The sequence below is a fragment of the Diachasmimorpha longicaudata genome, chromosome 11 (assembly GCF_034640455.1).
Source record: "Diachasmimorpha longicaudata isolate KC_UGA_2023 chromosome 11, iyDiaLong2, whole genome shotgun sequence".
NCBI classification, from domain to species: Eukaryota; Metazoa; Arthropoda; class Insecta; order Hymenoptera; family Braconidae; genus Diachasmimorpha; species Diachasmimorpha longicaudata.
Window position 1 is genome coordinate 4,244,542 of NC_087235.1, and position 23,963 is coordinate 4,268,504.

General features: G+C 40.4%; 2 protein-coding genes and 2 non-coding genes across 10 annotated transcripts in view; 3 read left to right on the plus strand and 1 right to left on the minus strand.

The window, feature by feature from the left end:
- On the plus strand, nucleotides 1–18,110 carry LOC135167402 (thyrotropin-releasing hormone receptor-like). Of its 3 annotated transcripts, XM_064130566.1 has the most exons (4): nucleotides 1–301; nucleotides 392–518; nucleotides 16,125–16,311; nucleotides 17,948–18,110. In XM_064130566.1, the coding sequence occupies exons 2-4, from the start codon at nucleotides 510–512 to the stop codon at nucleotides 18,073–18,075; spliced, it is 324 nt and encodes a 107-aa protein (XP_063986636.1). In that variant the 5' UTR covers nucleotides 1–301; nucleotides 392–509; the 3' UTR covers nucleotides 18,076–18,110. The 3 variants fall into 3 exon arrangements, 2 of the variants coding, with proteins under 2 accessions (XP_063986636.1, XP_063986635.1); XM_064130565.1 differs by lacking the exons at nucleotides 1–301; nucleotides 392–518 and adding an exon at nucleotides 14,143–15,446; XR_010299844.1 differs by lacking the exons at nucleotides 1–301; nucleotides 392–518; nucleotides 16,125–16,311 and adding an exon at nucleotides 17,299–17,879 and having other exon boundaries at nucleotides 17,948–18,086.
- Nucleotides 3,621–23,963, minus strand: part of LOC135167386 (protein furry) — a 24,695-nt gene continuing 4,352 nt past the window's right edge. Inside the window, exons 6-22 of one of the 5 annotated variants that reach the window (XM_064130515.1) lie at nucleotides 23,478–23,654; nucleotides 22,773–22,919; nucleotides 22,252–22,422; nucleotides 21,903–22,052; nucleotides 21,650–21,819; nucleotides 21,279–21,550; nucleotides 18,364–18,518; nucleotides 18,105–18,268; nucleotides 13,817–14,011; nucleotides 12,785–12,921; nucleotides 10,666–10,770; nucleotides 7,728–10,583; nucleotides 7,412–7,580; nucleotides 6,932–7,104; nucleotides 6,737–6,811; nucleotides 6,642–6,677; nucleotides 3,621–6,044 (exon numbers count right to left, since the gene is read on the minus strand). In XM_064130515.1, the coding sequence (XP_063986585.1) occupies nucleotides 4,443–6,044; nucleotides 6,642–6,677; nucleotides 6,737–6,811; nucleotides 6,932–7,104; nucleotides 7,412–7,580; nucleotides 7,728–10,583; nucleotides 10,666–10,770; nucleotides 12,785–12,921; nucleotides 13,817–14,011; nucleotides 18,105–18,268; nucleotides 18,364–18,518; nucleotides 21,279–21,550; nucleotides 21,650–21,819; nucleotides 21,903–22,052; nucleotides 22,252–22,422; nucleotides 22,773–22,919; nucleotides 23,478–23,654 (6,754 nt within the window). In that variant the 3' untranslated portion in view covers nucleotides 3,621–4,442. Of the gene's footprint in view, nucleotides 6,045–6,641; nucleotides 6,678–6,736; nucleotides 6,812–6,931; nucleotides 7,105–7,186; nucleotides 7,287–7,411; nucleotides 7,581–7,727; nucleotides 10,584–10,665; nucleotides 10,771–12,784; nucleotides 12,922–13,816; nucleotides 14,012–18,104; nucleotides 18,269–18,363; nucleotides 18,519–21,278; nucleotides 21,551–21,649; nucleotides 21,820–21,902; nucleotides 22,053–22,251; nucleotides 22,423–22,772; nucleotides 22,920–23,477; nucleotides 23,655–23,963 lie in introns of those variants that run through there. The other 4 variants (XM_064130517.1, XM_064130516.1, XM_064130520.1 and 1 more) reach the window with 4 other exon arrangements.
- Trnaa-agc (transfer RNA alanine (anticodon AGC)) lies at nucleotides 12,428–12,500 on the plus strand. The gene has a single exon. It is a non-coding gene; the product is annotated as a tRNA-Ala (tRNA).
- On the plus strand, nucleotides 12,592–12,664 carry Trnaa-agc (transfer RNA alanine (anticodon AGC)). The gene has a single exon. It is a non-coding gene; the product is annotated as a tRNA-Ala (tRNA).

Here is a 23,963-nt window from a genome sequence, read left to right on the forward strand (position 1 = left end):
ACGAGATGAAGGGAGTGAGTGTGTGTGTGTATGGGTGTGTGGGTAGTGCGGGTGGACCGAATGGAGAATTGGTTGCATTGGGCGGTCGTAAAATGCAGCCTGCATCCGCTCTTGGCGCAGATGTGCCAGTGCCACATACAAGCTTTTTAGGGACCGCTCTTCGTGTCCCGGGAATTTCGTCCGGTTCTTCCCCATAGAGTTGTTTAACACCAGACAGACAGATCTACCTGGGACGATGAACCCCTATTCACGGCATTATGCTTTCTCAAGGTCATTGAACTTGATTCTTTGAATTAATAAGGTACCTTGATTTATGATTTTTTTTAGATTTATGTAAATTGTTTTTTCAACTAATTTTGTTACTTGGATTTTTTGGTGATTGTTTTCACAGAGGGTCGACTTCGTGAGTGGATTGGTTCACTGGGGGGGGGTGGCTGAGGATGTCCAAAATAGACCAATAGGTGATTGCGTGAATTTCTTGGGGAGGAACGGCTTTGGAAGAACCTGAGATGATTCAGGTAATCGTAAAATTAGGGGACTTCGTTAATGAAAGGGTTTCCGGCGCTTTACGTAATTTTCAAGATAGTATTTGTGGTCCTGTCTGACTTATCAGAGAACAGGTGTCTGAATAGATTGATTCATGTTTGAAATTCAATCAAATTTGTAGAAAAATGTCTACAAGTGGTGCGTTAAATTCAGACCTCGTTTTTACTGTGCAGCTATTTTCACGATTCAATTACATTTGGTATGAGTTCGAGTAAGAGGGGAACAGTACTTGTCTGGAATTTTATAAGAACGTGAGCGGAATATTGCCCATGTTCCAATTTTATTGCATTTGCGATAGTTTCCGTTTTCCAGGATTTTTCCTCAAGCTGCTTTTCCAACCATTTACCCTTCTTTATTGTTTATTTCATTCCATTTTACCTCTACTTTCATTCAAATATTTTCAAAAGGAAAAAGCCCGAAAAGATCTATCAGAAACGTCTGTCTGTAAAAAATTTAATTAACTGCAAACAAAATTCTTTGATGTTTCTTTTAACACCAACGATTTCAGGGACATGTGTGAAATAATTGACGTGGAATTTTTGACTCATCTCCTATTCCCCACCTTCACCAGAGAAGTAATTACAACTCGCGAAGGGATTATCCTAAATTAAGAATAGATTTCTCCCTTGAAAGATAAAAAAGCGAAAGTGTTTTTTTGTCTCCCAATAGAAAAAAAAATTGTTCAACTGAGTGGGAAAGAAAGCGAACTCCGCTAATTTTAGATCGTCAGGGTCTGGATATTGAGGCAGCTGGTGATTGGCGTCTGCACGTGGTCCCGTGTCATGACGTGTGTCCAGCCGTCTGGACACCCCCGTCCAATACCCATTGAACTCGGAGAGGGTCACCCCCCCGTGATAAATTCAAGAAAAATCGCATCTCCACGGTCTACATACCAAAACCCATAAATTCTTCACGATAAACTGGAGAAAGTTCTGGTCCGGATGTTTTAAGGTTTTCGAGTAGAGACAATCTCTCGGTGTATACCCTTTCAAACGACGCTTCTGGTTCCGGAGGAGGAGCCACCTCGTCCGGATGCGATGTTTGAGACAGAACACACTGGAGCCGAAGGGAGATAGAAAGTGTGGGTGCACTCTAGTATAAATAGACAACGGTGGTTGAAGCTAGCCTTGACGAAGCTGTTGTTCTTGAGTCGGAGGAAACTTCCGTGTTTCATTCAGGCCTCGATTAATCTTGTAAACAGCCACTGTGCATTTATTGACATTAAAACCACTCCCCAAACTGATGAGTGAAAACTGAAACCAGACATGAGTTATTCAGTTGCAAATATTTATGTTCTATATATTAAGGAATTCGGTGTGAAAACTGGCCAAGTCAACATGTGTCAATGACCCAAAGAGAAAAGAGATCTTGAGGAAAAAAATCTATTCGAAATTTCGATCAACTATACGAACGCATCGATGAGAATTTAATAACGTCGGCGACGTGGACGTTATTTTTTTTACTACAACATATTTAATTTGTTTCACGCACCAAAAAAATATTTAAATAAAATATTTAATTAAATTCGTGACAGATACATATTTAGGGAATCTCTGAGTCTGAAAGCCAGCCATGTCAACACCTAGAGAAAAAAAAATCAATGTCAATGACCTAGAGAGAGAAAAAAACCCAAAGCGGTCTATTTTTTCCGCTGAGACACTTGTCCCGCACTCGAATTTCCGGAGGCCTCCCGCACAACCTGTCACAAGGGTCTCCAGAAGAAAATCATCGATATGCAAAAAGTGGAAACACGTGGTTGGGATTAGAGCCGTTTGACCTCCCAGGCGGGGACTAGGGAGTACAAAAAAATGGTTGGGACCAACAGTTGAGTTTTCTGAAGGCCCAGTGTGGGAAAAAATAAACATATTATTTAAACGAGGGGGGAGGGCATTGTGATTATGAAAAAGACCAACGGGCTGTTCACACCTCCTCGACGAGGGACCACACCGCTTCGTAAATAGCTTCAGGGCTCCTCTGTGGGAGAGGTTTTGAGATTAACGTTTACACTGTTGTGGGTGCAGTATTATCCATCGTGTCTATTCAGATTCGGGTCTAGTTATAGTAGTACCTGAATAAGCAGATCTGTTATTCGAAAACAGATACATTTTTGTTTGAGTGAATTTTTCATTGAATTTCTCCACGAAGAAGGCGGACTGTTTCTTGCAAATAAAAAAAAACAGCTATTTGCAATGTAAAAAAATCATGAATATTTAGCATATATATAACAAATGGTCGTGATCCGAAAAATACTGTTTTTCCCCATTTCAATATTATTTTTCTCGAAAAGTAAACTCTAATTTTTTTTTAATTATGAAAATATTTTCTGACAGGTCAAGTTATTCACAGGATATTTCAACTGGAGAAAAAATATCCAAAGTTTTTGGACGTGCCAAGGGTATATGCCAAGACAACCAAAAGTTAATCCCTATGAATTTCCAGAAATAAATCGGAATGACTTGAATGACTTCTCACAAGTTAGTAGACTAGAGACTATTGCAGATGGTACTCATGTAAAAAAATGCGGATAAATTGAAGAAAAGTGGGTTTTCTAGGGACATATCTTAAATTTTTCCACTAAGGTTCGCTGAATATTTCAGCACCAAGAGTTCCCTTTCAAATTTGTTTAACATTTCGCCCTGCCTTGCATCTCTTATTACATTTCTTTTTACCTCAAAAGAACTCAAAGACGTCACCTGCTCCAGTATATTGTTAAACCCATTGAGGAAATCTGACACTTAATTTTACGATTTAGTCTGTGGGCGAAAATGGGAAAAAAAATCCGAAGAACGATGAGGGGGGAAAAAATAAAAACGACTCGGCAAAAAAGTTACGTTGACGAGGGCACGTGCCCCCAGAGCGTTTATCCGGCGGAACGCACGTACATGTATATACATAACGCAGAGGAAGTAAAGACGAAAGTAAATGAAAAGAGAGCGACACCGTCATGGTTAAAGGGACAGATGGCTGGAGTTCCCTTTTTGTTTTAAAAGTCTTCTCGTTCTTCATTTTTTCACCTCCTCCCCCTCATTCAAATTCCCCGAGTTTAAAATTAAACAATCCATAAAAATCATCAATTCCACATCAACATTTATTATGTTCATTGAATAATAATTGACGTTGATTACGCTTACACTAAAAGTCATTTGATTCATCATAAATTCTTTAATCAAAAATCTACCTAATCAGTCCTGTGATTATAGTCAGAACCAGAGTCTCAACAACGATACGATTTTTGCCATGATATACTCTTGGTGAATAAAAATGAAAGACTTGTAAATGCTCTATTCCTATTGTGGGACCTTTCAAATATTACGTCGGACGTTTTATCTCTTTACATTCACTTCTCCTTTTCCCTCAGTCATAACTCTGGACCCCTCTTGTCTATTACGTCAAAGAGATCAAGAATAAGAAAAAGAAAGCCAAGGATTAACAAAAATTCAATAGCGGAGCGGTGAAACGGGTCAAGGGGATGCAAACTCCCTGTTTATATGAACTTTAAGAATTGCGTTTTTAGCTACAATTATTAATTCTTCGCGACCAAATGGCTCGTCCATTGTATTAAGTTAATGAAATAATTCTATGCCTCACCCCTTCACTATTGATTTGAACCAGTGTCCGATGTAACTTATTAGACTGTCGTCATCACACTATTCTGAAATTGTTCTTTACAAATCTTTGGATAATAAAAAAATTGGTGAAACCCTTACTTCCTGCAAAAAAACATGAGCTTTGCCCTTTCGTCGATAAAAATGATACAAAAAACGATATGACATCACCATCTGAGCAACAACCCCCTCTTTTCACGCAGCTGCCCATTCTTCTCGTGACGTAATATTTGATTGGTATTCAGTATCTATAAACAATAATTAAAAACATGATCAATCATCACAAATCATCTAACAATCAGCTTTTGAACTTGTGGCTTGGGCTCGTACAGCTTTAACCGCAGCCTCGAGTCCAGTGACTGCTGACAACACTTGAAAGAGGCTCTCCATGAGCCTGTCAAAAATCTCCATCGTCTCAGTGTCCCCTTTTGTCACTACAAACAAATCAGTACGATCTTGTCCAAGATATTTGCAGTACATATTGACACCTGTTGTCACATCATCATCATCGTGAAATGGATCGCCTGGCCATTGGGCTCGATGTAGTCTGACTGCTTCAAGTGCTGCAGACCAACGAGCAGATCTCAACAACTCAGCCACTCTAATCACCTCTTCAATAGATCCAGCAACAGGTAGTGGACTTGGGGACGGCGTTGGAGTGGGTGTGCCTCGTTCACTCTCAGTACTCTCCTCCAATGCTCTACATAAAGCAGTCTTCATCATCACGATTTCAGGGGACATATCGTACAGCTGTACAGGTACATTCTTCGAGGCTTTTATCAGAGCGAAGAGCATCTTATTGGCCGCCTCGATGAGGAGCAACAGTTGAAAATGAAGTTTGTAAAATGATCGACCCAGTCCAAGGAGCATATCCTCAGGTACACTGTCAGGCTGCACCTCCCCCAGGACCTGGAGTTTATTCGTTGCTTTTACAGCTTCTAGACACTCAGTGGCATGATCCTTCTTATCCAAAAATGTCTCCAAATGCTCCTGAATCTCGAGCATTCCAAATCGAAGGGTTTCGTGAAGTCTTTGATGAGAGAAAACAGTAGTGGAAAACCAGACTAGTGGTGGCTCAGCTTTAGAACTGAGTAGTTCAGCATGTGTGGACAGATGAGAGGCCAATTGTGAAGCAGCTGTGCTACCATTGGTCAGCAGGGCACTAGCTTCTCGAGACAGACCAACAGACTTACTGCAGACGTCTCTCAATATTTTGCTCAGAAGGTGAAAAAAGTCGAGAATATTGTAGGGGACCTGTGAGATCAGGTGTTGAATCTGTTGACGCCATATTTCCTCGGCGTCATCGCGCACAATTTGACGGCCGAATGGCATTAGGGCTGATAAATTTGGCGAGGCATTGCAAGGAGTTACATCGCCAAGATCTCCTGCACTCGAGCCAGATGTGTCTGATCTTGTGGAAGAGTCGTGACGAGAACGACTGGGGATGAGGGATAATGAGGAGGGTGGGAAAATTCCGGGGACCGTTGGCTCCTGTCCTGTCCCAGAGCCAGAGGGTACCTCGTCCAGGGGTGACTCTGAACCCACCTCGTCATCTGATGATTCCTCAGCTACACCACCGCGTCGAGATGTGTGTTTGCTGGATGAGGCAGTCTTCTCAGAGAGACTTTCCTCAAACTGACGAAGACTCGGCTCTCGTTCTTCACCCTCGCTGAGGGGACGTCTGCGCACACCCCAGTTGAAATTGTCGGTACTCTCCCCCTCAACACTCTCGCTCTCGTACTCGAGGAAGTCAAAGTCCTTGAAGACGCCGAACTGCTCTTCATCGCGACGGGATCCACCACTTAGATCGTTATTTGCTCCCGACACTTCTTCGGTTGATGATGCCATTGAAGATTGCCTCTCCATGAGGTCCGAACTCTGACTGAATATTACCTGTGTAATTGTATTAACAAACAAATTAGTTTGTCGATATTAATTTCGAGACTTTCTTTCACGAAAAAAACATCTTATGGAGATAGGTTTACTGGACATAAACGTTAATTTTTGAGGATATCCAAGAATTTTTCATTATCAGAGCATATTGAACTTTGCATATACTACTTCAAGTAAAATTTAGGAACAATATTTATATAGAGACCTTCTTTGTCTCGCAGAACCCAAGGATATTTTTTATCGAGAGATTACCCCCTGAAATTGCATATCCTCTATTATCACGTTACTACTGATTGGTTTTCACTCAGAAGCCCATCTATGACACTTTCGCGTGATAACTGAAGGCCTGTGCGTGAATGGAATAACACGATTTACATGATTTACACGTCTCATTTGGATGTCTAACATCAAAGCGCACAAATTAAGGTGAACCGAATGATCCCCTCTTGAGCAAAAGTTTGGGAATTCTACTGTTAAATGTTTCATGGGTGTCATGAAACCCTGATAGCGTGAACTAAAGCCCTCATGTGCGTTTTCAATAATTGATATTCATTGTTTACAAATTTTGAATTTCTTTTGAGAGTATTCCCTCTTTACCTTGCTACATAGTGTCATTGAGCTAATCTGTTCGTCCTGAAAATGAATTGGGATGATTTTATTGCGGAAACTTATTGCAGAGGTCTTGTACTTACAGATGGACTCTTGGGGAGACCCACTGGTTGGCCGAATGGTCGTAGAAGATTCACCAGACATTCTCTCACTCGTCCCTGGGGAAAAAATCATTGTAGAATTAATTTTGAGTGGACGTCCAATCCACCTGTTAAAGAACTCTATACCTCGCAATCGCGACCTGAGATTCATTGATAGTATTCATTTGTTAAGCTCACCTGAGACATCCAGGGTCTCTTCCATCCCGAAATTGCATTACTGTCTGCTGGTGACAGCGACAGGGAACGTCTTGGTGATCCTGATGTCTTCTCATCCTCAATCTGTCTTCTTAACCATCTCTTCCCGATGACCGGTGTTTTTGTCACATCATACGTGAAGTCCATTGTTCTTCCTACATTATACCATCGTTAAATCATGAAAACTAGAATGGGCAATGCCTCATGATGAGTGTTGATGAGGGTGAGAGGTATTAAAAAAACTATTCAAGTGCGTAAAACTAAAAAAAATAACGTCTTTATTATCATGCTCAAATCATCTACAGCCATAAACAGTTGTTATTATTTTTATCGCAACCTGAGGGGTGTGAAGTGTGCAGATAGGTCCGAAAAAAGTCCATGCAATTGTTATAAAGAAGAAAGAAAACAAAAAATGTTAGAATCAGAAAGAAGTAGTTTTTTTATTGCATATAGAATTCTCACCAGGGAGTTCTTTCTTCGAAAATATCTCCGTATCGGTGAAGCTCGGATGGGGAGAGGTCATGGAAGGCTCCCAAGATGGTCCGTGGACTGAAGTGGGGGGAGCGACGAGAGTGGATGACCTAGTCACGACTAGCTTTAGAATCTTCAATGCCTCCTTCCAATAAGGACCCTAAAAATCATTTCTCTATAAGTTTCCTCGTCTAAAAATTTCAAACAATTGAATCGATCTTCTCACTAAGTGACGGCATCCCGTCAATCCCATGAATTACCATCCAACTCCAATAAAATCAATAATCCAAGACGTTGAAATGCTCACCTCAACGTACTTCGAAATGACCCTCAACAGTTCGGTATTAATAGGCTGGGCAGCTCTCGACGCGAGGTCCACATAATGCAGAAGACAATGAATAATACTGAGGACAGGTAGGGCGATGGTAGAAGGGCCCTTCTCCAGGACCTCCACCAAGAATGCCAGCATATTGAAGCTCAAATGAGCATAAGTATCATAAAGATACTTAACAACACACTTCGTCCACTGAAAACTTTCCTTACTGAATGTCCTCCGACTGTACAACGTCATCACAGTTCCCAAATGATCCAACTTCTTTCCCTTCTCAGCAGATACCTGAGCAATATTCTCAGCACTCCTGATACAAAGCTCGTTAGCATCTTCATAATTCAATAGCATGTACGGCAACAAGGAGATCACGTTCATTGGAAATGCCAGACTCTGTGTGGGGTCGACGAAGGGGAGATCCAGGAGTGGAGTAAATTGGGACAATAGAGTTACAACGGGTTCATAAGTATTTGGACTAGTGCAGCCTTTCAGTAATAATGCATGGACGCCGGGGAACGAGTTCCACCCCAATTGCTGTTGCAGTTTTTCCACTTTGTCCCTAGCGTCTGGACGATCGAGTGGCAATCGATGGAGCACTCGACCGAGTAGTCTCAATGCCAATAGAAATTCATGCTCGTAATCGGATTCCAGTAGAGACACTGACAGCCAAAATAACTGAGCCAGAATTGTCATTTTGTCGTCTTGAGTTGCCGAATCCCCCAGTAATTTCAGGGATTGTGCAGATCGAGATCGTGAGAGGTTTGAAATGGGATATTTATTGCAGACCCTTGAGTCCTCTTTTGAATCAGGATTTGTCGATCCTCCGCACTTTCGCATACAGTAACTCACGGAGTAACTTGTGCTTCTGGCGTGTCCCACTTGATTGAGGTGATTGAACATGTGGGGGCCAGCTGGATATCCCATTCCCATGTTCCTCTTTCCAAGGATCATTCCAGAGGCAGGATCTTTATTATTTAAATTCGGTGTTGACTTGAATATTTCCTTCATGAAATCCAGAGGCCGAAAGTCGGACTCTAGGGAGTCCACTGCTGCTTCCAGAGTTAAAAGGAGCTCAGTCACGTAGCCCTGCATGTCCTCCCCCTGTTCAGCAACTGTTTCCACTAATCTTGAGAGAATATCAGACAGCATTCTTGATGTAATTGGTACCCTGAGGGCTCTGAATACTTGGAGGGATCTGCCAGCGTAGTGTCGTGATGAACAAGATAATCCCAGTTGCAAGGCAGTCTCTGCCCAGCGTTGACTAACATGGGCATGAGGCAGAGAGTCTCTGAAGACCCTTAGAACATGTCTCAATAAAACGGTCAACTGCTCAGCACTCCGTACCCACCACGTCTTAGCAGTCATGTCCTCGTAATTCCACAGCGGTTGAACAGTTCTCGATGCCAAAAAATTGATCAATGATTTAATTACATCCTGAATAGCCATATTGGGCCCAGGTTGTGGTCCATTCCAGACAACAGTGTCTTCGGGTGTGACGATAACAGGTGGCCCAGCAGGACTTTGCCAGGGTCTCAGTGTGCTGTCGAACTCCTGTTTATTCTCTGTTGCCACAACATTCGGTGGAGTGAGACTATTGGAAGGAATAGGCGAGTGAGAAGGTGAGGATTCTAACGAAGTTTGCACAGGCGATGGATTTTTCGCACTGCAACTCTCCTCAGATGGTAATGGAGGAGGTGGTGGTGGTGGCATGGGAGGTGGAGGAGGTGGTGGACAGGGTGGCTCAGGTACACAACATATAAGTGGAGGTGAATTGGTTCTGGGTGGAGTGGCTGTTGGTGGAGGTGGACCGTATAAATAGCTATCAAACTCAGGATCAACTTCTGTGAAATTGTGCTCAAGCACATGTAAATTTGGAGTTGTCAAGCCCAAACCCAATTGCTCAGTTCGTGATGCTAAGAGAACTCTAGCAACACCCAGGTGGTCTCGGTGATCACCAAGTACCACGAGAAGATTCAATAAAAGTAAACGACAGTGATCTCGTACAAGAGGACGTGAATGATCGAGTCCAAGGAAGACTATGTGTAGCATCAAAGGCACATGGATGGACCAGTCTATTTGAATTCCATCAACTACGATGTCCGTTAAGAGCATAACTGCAATGTTGCAACGGTGAAAACCACTAATTGGTTGTGACGCATCGGGTAGATATTCTGTCAGGGGTGCAAAGTAGCCTCCGTACTCGGGCATTGGTAATGGATGGGGCTGAGGAATATCGAATTTCTCATTCAGACCAATTTTAGCTGATACTGTGACGACATTTCGAGAATAAATTTCCTCGGTGAGTTCTACTTCGGTGGTTGGGGTTGAGAGGTCGTCTGGAAGGACTGGGGGGCCACTGGTGGTCCGAGCTTTCTCGGGTTTCGATGTTTGAAAGCCTGCCAGGGCCCTCAGGGCTGTATCTGACTTGGACCCAGTCTTCACTGGATCCTCTCCGGAGTGTCGTTTAGTGTGAATCGTACCCTTCTCGACTGCAAGATCTCGAGAAGGATTTCCAGGATCTGCTGCTGGTGCATCACTGTGAGACGATGCTTTTCGCATACTTGTGAGACGATAGAAGGGGGGAGTTTCAGTTCTTTCAATTAAACAATTCAATGTCTCAACAGTTTGGAGTTCCGTCATCATTTCATCTACTAGTCTATCCGGTCTGGAACGAGCCAGAAAAAGAACGACTCGTTTGGCATAGGGGAGAAGTTCTTGCGGCGCCATCCCTGATACGATTATTAAATAACGGATTATTACTTTGAGATTGTTCGGCCAACAGCCACACAAAGTTGCCCACAGCTCCTCAACTTCCTTCGGATGTTCGTCCGAAAACTGGAGGAGAAAAATTTGGAAATGATTTTGATAATACCGAGGGAAGGATTATTGCAATGTTGGTGATCTCTCTAATCTTTACCTTTGCCGTTATATAAAAGAGATTGTTGAGAACCATTTCTGTTGCTTCCGCACTACCCCAGCCTTCTCGTCGAGCTCCTCCACGTGTAACATCAGAGGTATAATACTGAAACATCAGATAGGAAGAATGTTCAAAGGGAATGATGATAATCTGAAATATTTATTCGTCGAAAGAGACACGATGAGCTCGTTGAAACAGGCATTACCCATATGAGATCGAGTACCGATATCCCCATGCTCTTTAGAATCCAAAATTTTACATCCCCCAGAAACTGCTACGTGTCGCACAACGATCTGAAGAAAGAGACATTCCAGGGTAATTCGACTACCTCTGGACTGGAATACATTCGACTCTTCCCTTTACAAACCCAACAAAAATACAGACGGGAGAGATAAAAATTGCCGACAATGACCACGGTCATTTCCGATAATTACCATGGTGAGAATCTCGTCAAAAAAAAGACCACTGGTGTCACATATGAAAAAAAATGAATAAATTTTGTAACCGTGACTTGAAAAAAAATTAATTACAAAGTGCAAATGTGACTATAGCCATAGGGGGATGAAGGCTCAAGAAAAATTACCATGGAAACCGCGTAAAAAATTGCGGTCATACACGTGATTGTAATACATGATGTAGGTGTCATAGAAATCCCTATTTGTCGCGCTAATGCAACCGAATGTCACGTAAAAATTACCAGGCTCTCCATATAAAGTGCAGGACTAATAAAATTTTCGGAATTTCCAAAAATACATTCAGTATTTGGGTTACTTCTCTTGATCATGTGTCCCGTAATTTTCACTCGATTTTTCAATTTGTGTCAGTGCTCCTTGAAATGTATAACATCCCACACTTTGTTTTCATAGAAATTTGTTTCTGTCACTTGAAGTATGTGGGTGATCACGGAGAAGTCCTCCAGACAAAAAGCATGAAAAATTATGGGATTTGTCTCGTCGACTTACAATTCTCAGGATGTTGACAATGAGAGCACCTTTAGTTCGGAGTGCATTCACAACTACTGTGTAACTTTATTCGAATTATTTTTTTATCAGGGGCAATTTTTCACGGAATCCTCTGCTACATTTCCGTAACAACATTTTTCCATCATACGATCTATTCTCGATTCGAATCGACTCTTAGAAACTCGAGTTTGTTACGTGTGCGCTCAAGATTACAGACTATTTTTTGCTTCCCTCAAACAATCAGAAGATAAACAAGGGGATGCGATGGTGGCCCTATCCCAGGCACGAAATTTCGACAACGAGATGATTAAACTTTGTCATTACTCCATAAATATTACCACATGTTAATTAAGCCGATAATTGAAAAATCACCTAAATATGTCAAGTTGTTACGCTCTAAAAGTAATTGATTTTAATTGCGAGCGCAGTAATCTCAAAAATAAGTAGTAGTCGTATTCCCCATCGACACTATGCCTACATACATTAATATATATATTCATTGGACCCTCTAATTATCTCCGACGATGGGGTCCCTCATATTGTTCTACACCTCTCCTCAAATCTCTAAATTGTAAATCATCTGATCTGAAGGCTTTCAGTAAAGCCTCTTGAATTAGTCCTGTCATCTGCATATTTAATTAAACTCTTCGCCCTTCTATTATATTATATCAATCACATTCCCATCTACTCCATTCTTCCAAAGGAACAATGAAATGAACGAAGAGATAACTGCCCAAATAAATGAATGAACAATACCTAACTAACCATTTTTTGTATCCTTTTTCCTAATAATTTCAACAGGGGGTGTAGCTCAGATGGGAGAGCGCTCGCTTAGCATGCGAGAGGTACCGGGATCGATACCCGGCACCTCCAAATGATTTTTTGTTATTACTTTCTACAGCATCGAAAGTAGCTCAGTGTGAAAGGTGCACTGAATTTGTTGCTCTATCTTATTCATCGGACCGGGGGTGTAGCTCAGATGGTAGAGCGCTCGCTTAGCATGCGAGAGGTACCGGGATCGATACCCGGCACCTCCAAATGTTTTTTTGCATTTTTTTTGCAACAAAATACTAGAAACAAGGATAACAAGAACCGACATACGATGTATGCAGCTGTTTCTAGCTTTTGGAATTTTCGTTATTGTTTTTACAATTTACCTGATAGTAACTTGATGGATTGGCTGGTGGTGGTACGTTAGGATCCACTAGTTCCATATTATGAAGCCATGGTAGTAGATACTGAAGTAACAATTGTCGGACCTCACGTCTCGCTGTTTGAAATTTGTGAGTTATCTCTGTAACAGGATCATGATTTAACACATTGTTGCTTTAATATAGGTGAGTCGGCTGTTTCCGCGAGCTTTTATATATCACGCCTCCAACTCGAGTGTGAGACAAGAGATAAAAACGTGGGGTAGAGGGAATGACAGAGGAGTAGTGGACTACGTTGATGGAGATTTCAAGGAGAGTAGGGAACCGACTAATGTCTGACAGATGTTCCAAGAGCAATTATTCCATCAGCCGCCTGATGGATATTGATAGATAAAAAATAATGTGCACAGGGAGAGTATGATAAGGTCCGAGGAGTGCTCTCCGAGGTAGGAAGTTGAGGTTGAAAGGGGAAACAAAAAAGCAAAAAATTTGCTAAATAAAATTTTTTTCTTAAAAATCACCACGTGTTTGGATTCTAAATGTAGAGTGTTTTTGGGCTTCGTAACTCACGATTTTAGAATGAACCTCATGAAGCTGTGACGGGTGGGAGATAACCCAAGCTGGTGAGAATCGAGGTGAAAGAAAAGAGGGGGTATGATGGTTATAAATGGAACCTAGTGATTCCAAATCGATGCTGTCACTTTTCACGCTTCACCCTGATCACCCTGTCACGTTAAACCTACTTCTCTAAATGTCTTGTCAACATTTCCTCGCAAATCATTGTTGTTTTTTCAAGTCATCACATCCATAAAACAATCCCCAAATGTATTTCAGTGCTGCAGATATTGTTTTGCAGTATCTCAAAATATTTCAGACACTCTAGATCTTAAAATATCCAAGAGTATGTCCTTTGATGATCGCCCCTTCTGAATATACAACGGAATGTTCCGCTAATTGCCATAAATAAATTTTCGATTGCAATTTTCATGGAAAGTTTTACCCTGATTCAACATAATTCCGAATGTTATAAGAACTTACCACTGAACATAGGCATTGTGAGCTCTGGATGAAGCTGAGCAAGCTGCCTCGAAAGATACATCTGATTACGGCAGTAAGCATTTGTCAGAAGAGCATCAAGGGTTCCGGGTTTGACCGATGAGTTTGACCCTGGGCCATTTGTCATCCCGACACCTGCAGCTGTCGTTGCAAATGTACAAGTCAGTTCTTCAGGCCCTGAAGGAATAGAATCATAATAATTAATAGAAAAATTCCGCAAACGCATAACATATTATCAAAGGGTCGTGATCACAGGCCGGCACTTGTCCCCCCCCCCCCGCGACCACCCACCTCTGGAATTCCAGAAAATTGTGAAGACCTAATAAATACTTTTTGATTGTAAACAAAGAGGGTAGTTTCCCAATCAACAGGCTACATTAAAGTTTGCTCAGTCGAAAAACAGTGGCGCGCAGAAGCTGGAAAAGCGTCGGAGACCGAGGCGGGCTTTATCAAGTCTCGCATCATACCGCACAAACGCCAGAAGTAAGTGGAACTTTAGTGGAAGGTGATCGACGAAAACTTTCCCCTTATCACTGTATATTTCAATAACAATCTCCTCACACTCCACCCCTACAAGACACCTGACCCGCATTATCAAATCACAAGGGATTTCCACTTGCCAAGTTCTATCCTTGAAAATTGATACAACCCATGTTTTTGGATGTTTTAATAAAACAAGTTATCACGAATGTTGAATTGACATGAACGATGAGCAATTACCGAGTGAATGGCAAAGTGGTTAACTCGTTCATCAGATGTGTATTAAATATCTGGATCCATTGAATATTGAGGATCAACAATGGAGGAACAAGAGTCAAAGGGAATGACAAATCAATCAAATTGGGTGGAGTCAACAATGTTCGTGGTGCAAATGTATTACACACCGACATTAGTTGGTCTAGGTACTCTAGGTAATTGTTTATCAGTGTATGTATTTTTTTATACAAAAATGAGAAAGGCTTCGTCCAGTTGGTATCTGGCAGCCTTAGTGATAAGTGATACTGGATTTTTGGCGTCACTGTTTGTTGTCTGGTTGAATCTTGTGGGATTTGGTATATTCAATCGTCAGGGTTACTGTCAATTTTTTGTTTATCTATCTACACTGTGCAGCTTCTTGAGTGTATGGTTTGTGGTGTCATTCACTGTTGAACGTTTCATCGCTGTGTTGTATCCACTGCGACGGCAGTCGTTGTGCACAGTGACAAAAGCTAAAATGGTTATCCTAGGACTCACGTGTATCGGTGTGATACTGTGCAGTCCAGTACTCTGGTTTTCGGGTCCACGGCCAGTGAATAATAAGCCTAATATCACTGCTTGTCAACTTGTCACTGAGAGGGAGAATTTGGCCAGTGCATTCAACGTTGCTGATACAATTTTAACATTTGTTCTACCATTTGGTACCATCGTCATTCTCAACGGGCTCATTTCGAGAGCTGTCTGGAGGCTGGCGAATGTCCGAAGGACCCTCACCACCAATGGCCAGAGGAATCTCAGGTGTGGTAACACCGGTATGTCCCAGGCTAAAGTGACAAAAATGTTGCTGGTGGTTTCCAGTGTTTTCCTCTGCTTCAATTTACCAGCTTATGTCATGAGAGTACGAGCATTTATAGAGGTGGGTGTACATCAATATCCCTTGCTGAATAATATTGTAGTAATCGCCGGAATAAAATGTCCAATGTGACAATTGTGTATTTTCAACTTGTTTACATGTCTCCATAGCTGATCATTGATTACATGGAGATGAATATTCAGTAAAAATTACAGAACTCGCAGGTGGCTCATTGAGTACGGAATCGATTGGGCAATTTTACGCCTCAGTATCTTAATTTTTTTTTTGAAGACTCAGTATTCGGAAGAAGAAGTATTTCGCTTGAAAATAGCGGAAAAAATACGGAATTTTTACTGAACATTTCTGTTTGTGTAAAGTCTGTAGTTTAGCTCTCCAGTATTTTACGGTACGATAACAAAGCGAAAAAGGATGATGTGGTTATTTCCGGGTCTAAAAATTGATCTATGTACCCATATTTTGGTTCTCATAGGGGATAACTTGGGGATATAAATTAATAAAGGAAATGTTTAAGTGAATCTACGGGGGTGAAACACCACTGTCGATCGATTAGTTCTACTAATTCTTGGATACATGTGATATCTTTATGGTTTTATAGCTGGAACAGTTTACTCAGTTGAGTTATTGTTTAGTAGGTGGGAGGTAAAGACTCTAGCCATGGATAGTTTTACGTATGACACGGTGATTCCATGCATTTTCTCACGTTTACATTTGACTCCTTAGGTACACCAGGATGATACAAGATCCACTATGTTAGCACAGCAGATAGCAAACCTTCTCTTTGATACTAATTTTGGAATAAACTTCGTACTGTACTGCGCGAGCGGACAAAACTTCCGTAAAGCCGTTGTGCGATTGATCCTCAGGAGGCCGTGGAGATGGCATTCTGGCACACCAGTATCGAATCACGGTATTTTATTTGATAATAAAATTGTTCTAATTCTGGATATACATTTTTAGCGTGTTATAAACAAACCACTTGAGAATGGAATGAATTTATGTTGTGCATTTTATCGTCAATATCGTTTTGATTTTAAGGGGAGTGATTTGATTTCAACGTTCCCATTGTAAGAAAAGTTATGAAATTGCCCCAGAGAATCGAAAAAGAAATCTCGTGGAATTTTCAAAATGTGTTCGCAAAATGTCGCAATACAATCGGAATTTTATGTCTTGATAAGACGCATTCGGTACCAAGCGCTTCAGACCCATAATCCTGGGATCGCAAGCATTTTATCGGAAATTCATACGAATAGAGTCCCGACAGATTTTTTTTTCCATTTTTCTAGTGACGATCTAGAAATGATTTGCATTGAAGAGAAAAAAAAATCTGAGTATAAATTCTATTTATTCCCCAGTGTAATAAGAACCACTACCTTCATCCAACTATTTTTTCATAATGTCCGATGCAGTGGAAAATTTTGACTTTTCTAACGGCGTGTCTGTTCATGCCTAAGTTCTTGCATCTGTTAGTTTCTTCCGCAGTTCTGAATAATGCCTCGTGTAAATGCCGTAGTTTCTCGGAAATTCTCAAACTTTTCAACGAACGCTCAACTTTCTATTAAACTTGCGAAGAATTAACGGAGAGCGGACTATTGTCTTGTGCTCCACAAGGAAACCAACGGGATTTATCTAGCAAAGCGCTCCATTCATACGAGTTGCAGGTAAAACACCTGTGATCTTGGGCTTTTCGCAGTTTTTTTGGGACTTGTATTACGCCCCAAAGGTTTAGTTTCGTCAACTTTTCACAAGGTACCTACACCTCCGATCAATTTTCAACAGGAAAACGCCTGAGTATGATTTTTCCTCAATTTTTCGCGTATAATTTCAGTGGAAAATTGAGAAAATAAAGATATTCAAGTGTAGAAGAACGAACTGATTGATTTCGAAGTGTAAATTGCTGTGTTATCACTTATCGTTTATGAGGGTAGTTCTGGGAAAAGCGAATCAATTATTACGCTCATTGTATTCCTCCCCTATTCGGAGAGGAGCAGTCAACAACCTACCCCAACTTTTGACGTCTTCATCCGTAGGGGGAATAAGGGTAATGACCTCGGACATCATACGAAAATATTCTAATACATTACGTGACATTTTGAATCTCTCTACGATTTTTTCGAAGATTTTTGTGTCTGTGTTTATTTAGACGGGGACTGGGACAAAAAGACAAATTTTATTTTGCTTTTTTGAATAAACGATGCTGTGAGAATTTTTTTTTTGCAATCAATTGATCAATTGGCAATCGGTCTTATGTGCACAGTGCGTCCCGTCTTTCATAGTATGACCAACGAAGCGTTAAATAATTCTTATTTGCACCTCTGCATTGAATTCATTGAAGATGAAAATAAACTCGTTCGTTCAATCAAGATGAAAATGAATTCAGTCATTCAATAGACGTCCTCTAACGTGGACATGAATCTTGAGAAAACTAGTTCTTCCAAATGGTGTATTGCATAATTTTTTTTCTGCAATAAAATCCAAGTAATTTATTTCTTCTACCACCCACCCACAACCACCCAAAAATTTCTCACTACATTATTGTCTTCCAGTAAGTGACATAAGGCGATCGAGCAGTAAGATGACGCGTCAAAAAACCATCGTGTATGAAGTTCCATGGAATGAAGGTTGTGAGATGAGAACTATCGAATCATCAAGTACCAGGACCCTGAGTCAATAGATCTTCGGTTAATGATTTAAAATACGCACCACTGTCGAGCTCAGCCCCTGGCAACGGTCGCACATTTCCAAAGAATCTCTGATCCAACAGCTGGAGAAGCTGAATAGCAGCGTCCTGAACTGGTGCACGTGGACAACCAGTGTTCATCAGACTGACGTTGATCACACTCGTGTAATGATCACATGGATATTCTCTGCAATGTGAATGGAAAAACACGTGATTCACTTTTTTATTCCACATTTTTCTTGGCCTATTCTGTGTGGCTTTCTGTGGTAGGTGCGACATTACCTGGCGCTGAAGATGGTGGCGAGGGCGAGAAAACAGCCGTCGGCGACTTGCGGCAGGCCCGTGTAGCAACGATCCACGACCCAGTCGAGGAGAGTTCCGATGTCGGGATTGCCCTCCAGCAATAAAACCATTGTTTCGCGAGCCAGAGCATAAATCTGAAAAATTCAAAACTTATTATGAACAAACGAGTTTCAATTTTATTGAAATATATCTCTGATTCTGGGGTATAATCGTAAATGTACTAGGATTCGAACACTTATATACGAATCAGGCTTGAAGGAAAGCTTGAATCGTAGGCATTTTCAGAACAAATCGTACGCGAGGACCTAAAAAGAATTCGCTGTAGGTATTCATTATTTCTAATCTTTGTTTCAATAAATTAATAAGCAGCCGTCCAGAGAATTAAGTAGAACACTGGAAACCTCGTCAGAGCTGACAATTTGGGCATTCGACTTTTTTTCTTATTAGAGAAATTTTTTTTAATTGCTTATTCGGGGTCGGATGTTGCCAGGACGGACTTGTCCTAGAATAAATAAGAGGGCGGATTCCATAGGGTGTCCTCTGCATGATTAAATAAATTTTTACCTTCGTATTTCATCGATTTTCTACAGCTTAATTTTAATGATCGTTACAGTCAAGGAACAATTCAATTGCATAATTACTCGCAATCGGTCGTTACCCACCCGATGTAATATGGCAAGGACATGTGATGATCACTCAAGCTTTTGCTATGACTAAAACACGCTGACCTAATAGTTACTTATTCTGTATATTTTCGGTTACTTAATTGTTGTAAATATACTGTGTACAATCTTCAAATGAATGTGGGAAGTTGTCAACTACAAAAGAAAGTCCACTCGATGTCTGAATTTAATAAATTGTGTCCTGAAAATTCTGCTTGATGGCTCCCACTCTCTCTATTTTAGATGTTTATCGATAACTAATGAAATATCTGATTAAATAAATAAATAAAATAAATTACATGTTCGTGTTTCATCCAGACTGGTGCAAGTTCGGTTCTTACACGCCGGGAAATATTCAGTAAAAATTACTGGATTCGCTGGGAAACTTTAGTAAATAGTATCGTAATTTTTCACATGAGAATCGAATAAAAATTATGAAACGTTCAGGGAAAATTCCGTGACAGTTCTGTAAAATTATCAACAATGGCAAAATAAGACATAATTCTTCTTGAATATTTCTCTGAGTGTAGAACCTAGATACATGGCATTATAGGGCACGTTGGTGAACGTTCTGTCCTCTGCGAGGAACCGTACGAACGAGCAAAGCAGTATCAATTACAAAAGGTACGACCCGAGTCTTCAGTGGATATTCTTGGATGTTCACACTGGTGATACAGAATTTATCATCGCCGTAGAATACATTCCCGCCGTTATTGATTTCCAATCATATCGGGATGATCATGCGATATCAATTTCTGATTAGACACATTAGGATTGGACGTGGATGGTAGCAGAGATTAGAAGTACTCATCGGTTTACCCACCCTTACGAGGTTTCTTCCTCACATCAGACGTTGATTGGCAGTCAATCAGTAGAATTGCAAAAGTTATAAATGCAGAGTTGAAACAACTCGACGGAGACTCGATATGAGTCACTGATCTAATTAGGCATACGATAGAGTTAGACGGTTTAATCCCACATGAGAAAGCAGCCGAGGAGAAGTAATTAGAGAATTTAACAAGGAAGAGGTTGATAAATTGCTGAAAAAAGAATATATTGTGTGGGGCACTAGCGAATGGGGCTGTCTTCCGGTAGTCACCCCTAAGGCTAATGGAGAATTAGGTTTTTGCATATCTAATCGCCACTAAATAGGAAAACCAAAAACCTTGTCTACCCCCTACCTAACACGTGATCGATCTTCTCTTAATTACTTCAAGTTCTAAGTATTTCGGAACTTCCTGTGAGTGAAGTATTTTCTAAAATTCCAATCGAGAGCTCAAGTTGTAAATATACCGTCATTGTTGAAGAAAAGCCTTGCTTAACAAGTCCCCGAATAAAACGAAAATTTGTCTCAAGTTCAAATATGAATTAAGACCTTTAGATCCTTAGTTCATACAAATTGTTATCTTATTCAAATATTCGGCCTTTGATGTAAACCTAAACTTGTTATCAATTGCGAAAAAAGTGGTTTAATTATTTACGGCCAGACTGTCTGCCGATATCAATAATTACGAAACTTGCGTTAAGTTTAAATACAATCAGCCGCCAGTGAAAGGTCGATTAATGACTCAGCCTTTTCAGCGATCGTGGGCGCAACTTTCGATCGACACAATCATTTCGCAAACTCAGACGCAGAAAATAAATGCAGATGGAATTGTTGGTACAAACCTGTAACCTGAGTACATTGAACTTATTCTCATTGTACCAGAGTAAAAAAAAAATAATCCATAATTGGAACAATAAACACGTTCTTTTCCATTCGAGGCATTGAACATGTCACGGTCCCTTCAGGTTCTCCTCAAGGTAACCCAGTGGAAAGGGTGAATGGAATCGGAGAACCATGAAAAATTCAAGTAACAATTGACGCAAAAATGTATGTGTTTGATAGTATATCCATTCACGGATTGTATCGCCCCTCTTTTTATACAGAAAACCTATTTTTCGGACGTCTCATTTAGATAGGGATTTACCGATATTTTTATTTCGCATTGATTCATAGATATTTCAAGTCTGACTAAAAACATTCCCCGTGAATTTTCGATTAGTGTCGTCAGTTACCTTCTTCGTGGTAACCACCTCAAGTATTCCTCCAGTCTTGTACAAATAAATTCCCTTCTTATCGAAATAAATCTACAGACGTGTTTCACATAAAAATTCCGTAAGCACCATCAGAATCATGGATAAATCTAATGTATTGAAAAAATAGTGTTCGTCACTCTGTTCTCCACATACCTTTTCATCTCTACTGGAGAGAAGTAAGTCCAGCCATTGATAGAGAATAGCACCCTCCTCAGACAATAGCTGTGGATTGAAACACGGTCCACAGCAAAGTAATCCACTCATTGCCTGTAAGGCAGATAGTTGAAGCTCTGAGCACGTTTTTTCTTCATCAAGTGATGTCGAACTATTGGTTAAAGGTTTCCCATAGGGACCGGCCCATGTAGCAAATAGAGTGAACAAATTCCTCCGTAGATCACGTTTTAGCAATGAGTGGCATGTATCAACTGCACAAGAAAACATTAAACGTAAAATACATGATGGAAAAGACAGATCAATGATAGAGCTCTAAATTTCTAGATCGGATAAATTTACAAAGAGCTTACGTGAGAAACTTTTAATCATCTTTCTGATGAAGTTGCAGAAGTGTAACTTGATGTCACGCACAGCTGGTGCCTCTTTGTCTGTTTCATTCTCTAGGTAAAGCCTGGCACCGTCTATGTACTCAACGAATGTGGGGTGCAAGGATTGAGTTTCTCGGTCTAACACCGCAGGGCTTTAACGAAACAAAAATAAATTGAGATAAAAAATGTCATTATGAGATTCGTATACTATCCACTTTCGTCAATATTTTATTACCAAATTCCAAAAGTTCCATATTCAGCTACAAGTTCTAGTACACGAACAAGGTGAAGTCGCAGAGCATCCCTTCGTCTTCGACGTCGCATGTTCTCCTGTTTTCGATCAACAGCTTCGCGAATATAAGGGACAAGTTCTTCCATCAAATCTCTGAGGAAAGAAAAAAAACGACAGCATTGTTAAATTATAAATCGTTTTGAGGAATGGTACGGCAAAAAAATATTCCTGAATGTTCTAGAAAATTAAAAATTGAAATCCGTTCAATAGTTTATATGAAAAATACGATCAAAGAATCGATAGCAGATTTAGCATATTCTAGATTATTTCATCATAAATTAACGAGACCCACTTCAAAGCATCTGCGTTAACTTTTCCAATAGCCTGGACAACAGCATCTCGTACATCCACTGCCTCGCACCTTAACAAAGGCACTGTGAGTTTGTAAAATGCCGAAGGGTTCGCATTCGTTCCTGGGGACTTGTTATCTCCTCTTTCTGCTGAGAGACTGTCCGGGGATGAGCTGTTAAGGGAAAAATTATAAAGTTTACTGAATAATCTCTTCTCATAAAAGTTGTCTCAACTGTTTTATAACGAAGGGAGAAACTACGGGCATTTAAGAGTAATTAAATCTACTTGAGTACGATGAAAGGTGATCTACACTAATTACAGTCACCTCAGAGTTAGAAACAGTGTAGAGAACGGTTTTGTATAAAGAGGGAATACGTTTGTTTCACAGTGCATTGAATCATTAAAATTATTTTTTCATTATTTAATCAACCCAGTGCAGTGGAACCGTTCTTCCTTAACATTTGGGTTTTATCATTTGTCTGTGTTTATTTTATTCATTTGCACGTCTCGTCATTGGCTCACCTGGTCCGCTTATGCCTGGTGTAGATGCCGGATATGGACGGTACGGAGAAACGTCCCGGCAGGGTCTGGGCCCCACCGAGATTCTCCAGGCTCTGACTCAACTCCTTACTCATGCATAATACACCAAACTCCACCGTATGCTGACCACTAGGAGTATGCAATACAGTGTGTACCACCAATGCTCGTTTTAACTCATTATTTACGATTTTTTGAGTCGGATTTTTATTCAAGTTCTTTGCTTGATTTAGATGATGATAGATTAGACAGGGAGAGAAGTAGTTCTAAAGTATTTTTAGAGTTCTAGGGGTAACATCAATTATCATGCTGTTGATGCAGTGCGGTTATCAAGAAAAATGTGAACATGAAAAAGCCTTTGAAACGGTATGAATTGGTGCTAGAATTTTTTGCTTTTTTTATTAATTTTTTCTGTTGATTTTTGGCTCTTGCTCGCTCACTAAAAAGCAATTATCGCTTTAATTAAAAAAAAATATTCATGACTGTTGCGCTGAAATCAAGAGCAAGTGTTACACGGTGGTACAACAGACATAAGCAGACAAGACCCAACACCCATTAATACCAATTAATGCTAGATATTTAATATATGGAATATTAATATTTAACATGTCAGTAAATAATTAATATTTTACGTTTTATGTAATTAGAATAATATTGAAGATATTTTCGTATATTGAATTCCTGGCTTACCTGAGGCTGAGGTCTGGGCTGGCGCAGCGAATTATTGGGCTGGGGATGGGTGGGACGACGCGATAACCGAAGGTCAAGTAGTTCTTCCAGATGTGCATGTAAACATCTCTTTCATTCATTGGTTTCCTCACGGCTGTGGAACTTCGTAACAGGGAAGCCCTGTTGTCATTAGCAGGGCTGCAAGTAAACAGAGGGATAATATAATGTTAATGAGACTAATAAACTAATAGGGAGGGACGGGATGCTGAGAAGCTGTTGAATTAGTACAACAGGATGGGAAATAGGTAGATATGAAGATCTCATTCATAATTTTGCTAATCTACCGTTTAAAAATGATTCCTGAGATTTAAAATAACTCTAAATAAGTTCGACAAGTTAAAAATACTTTTGATTTCCGTGGGATGTTATTCAGTTTCTGAAAAACATTTGTGAGAAGGAAATTGACAATATCATTGTTGATTTATTCGTTGATGAAATCGCCAGAAG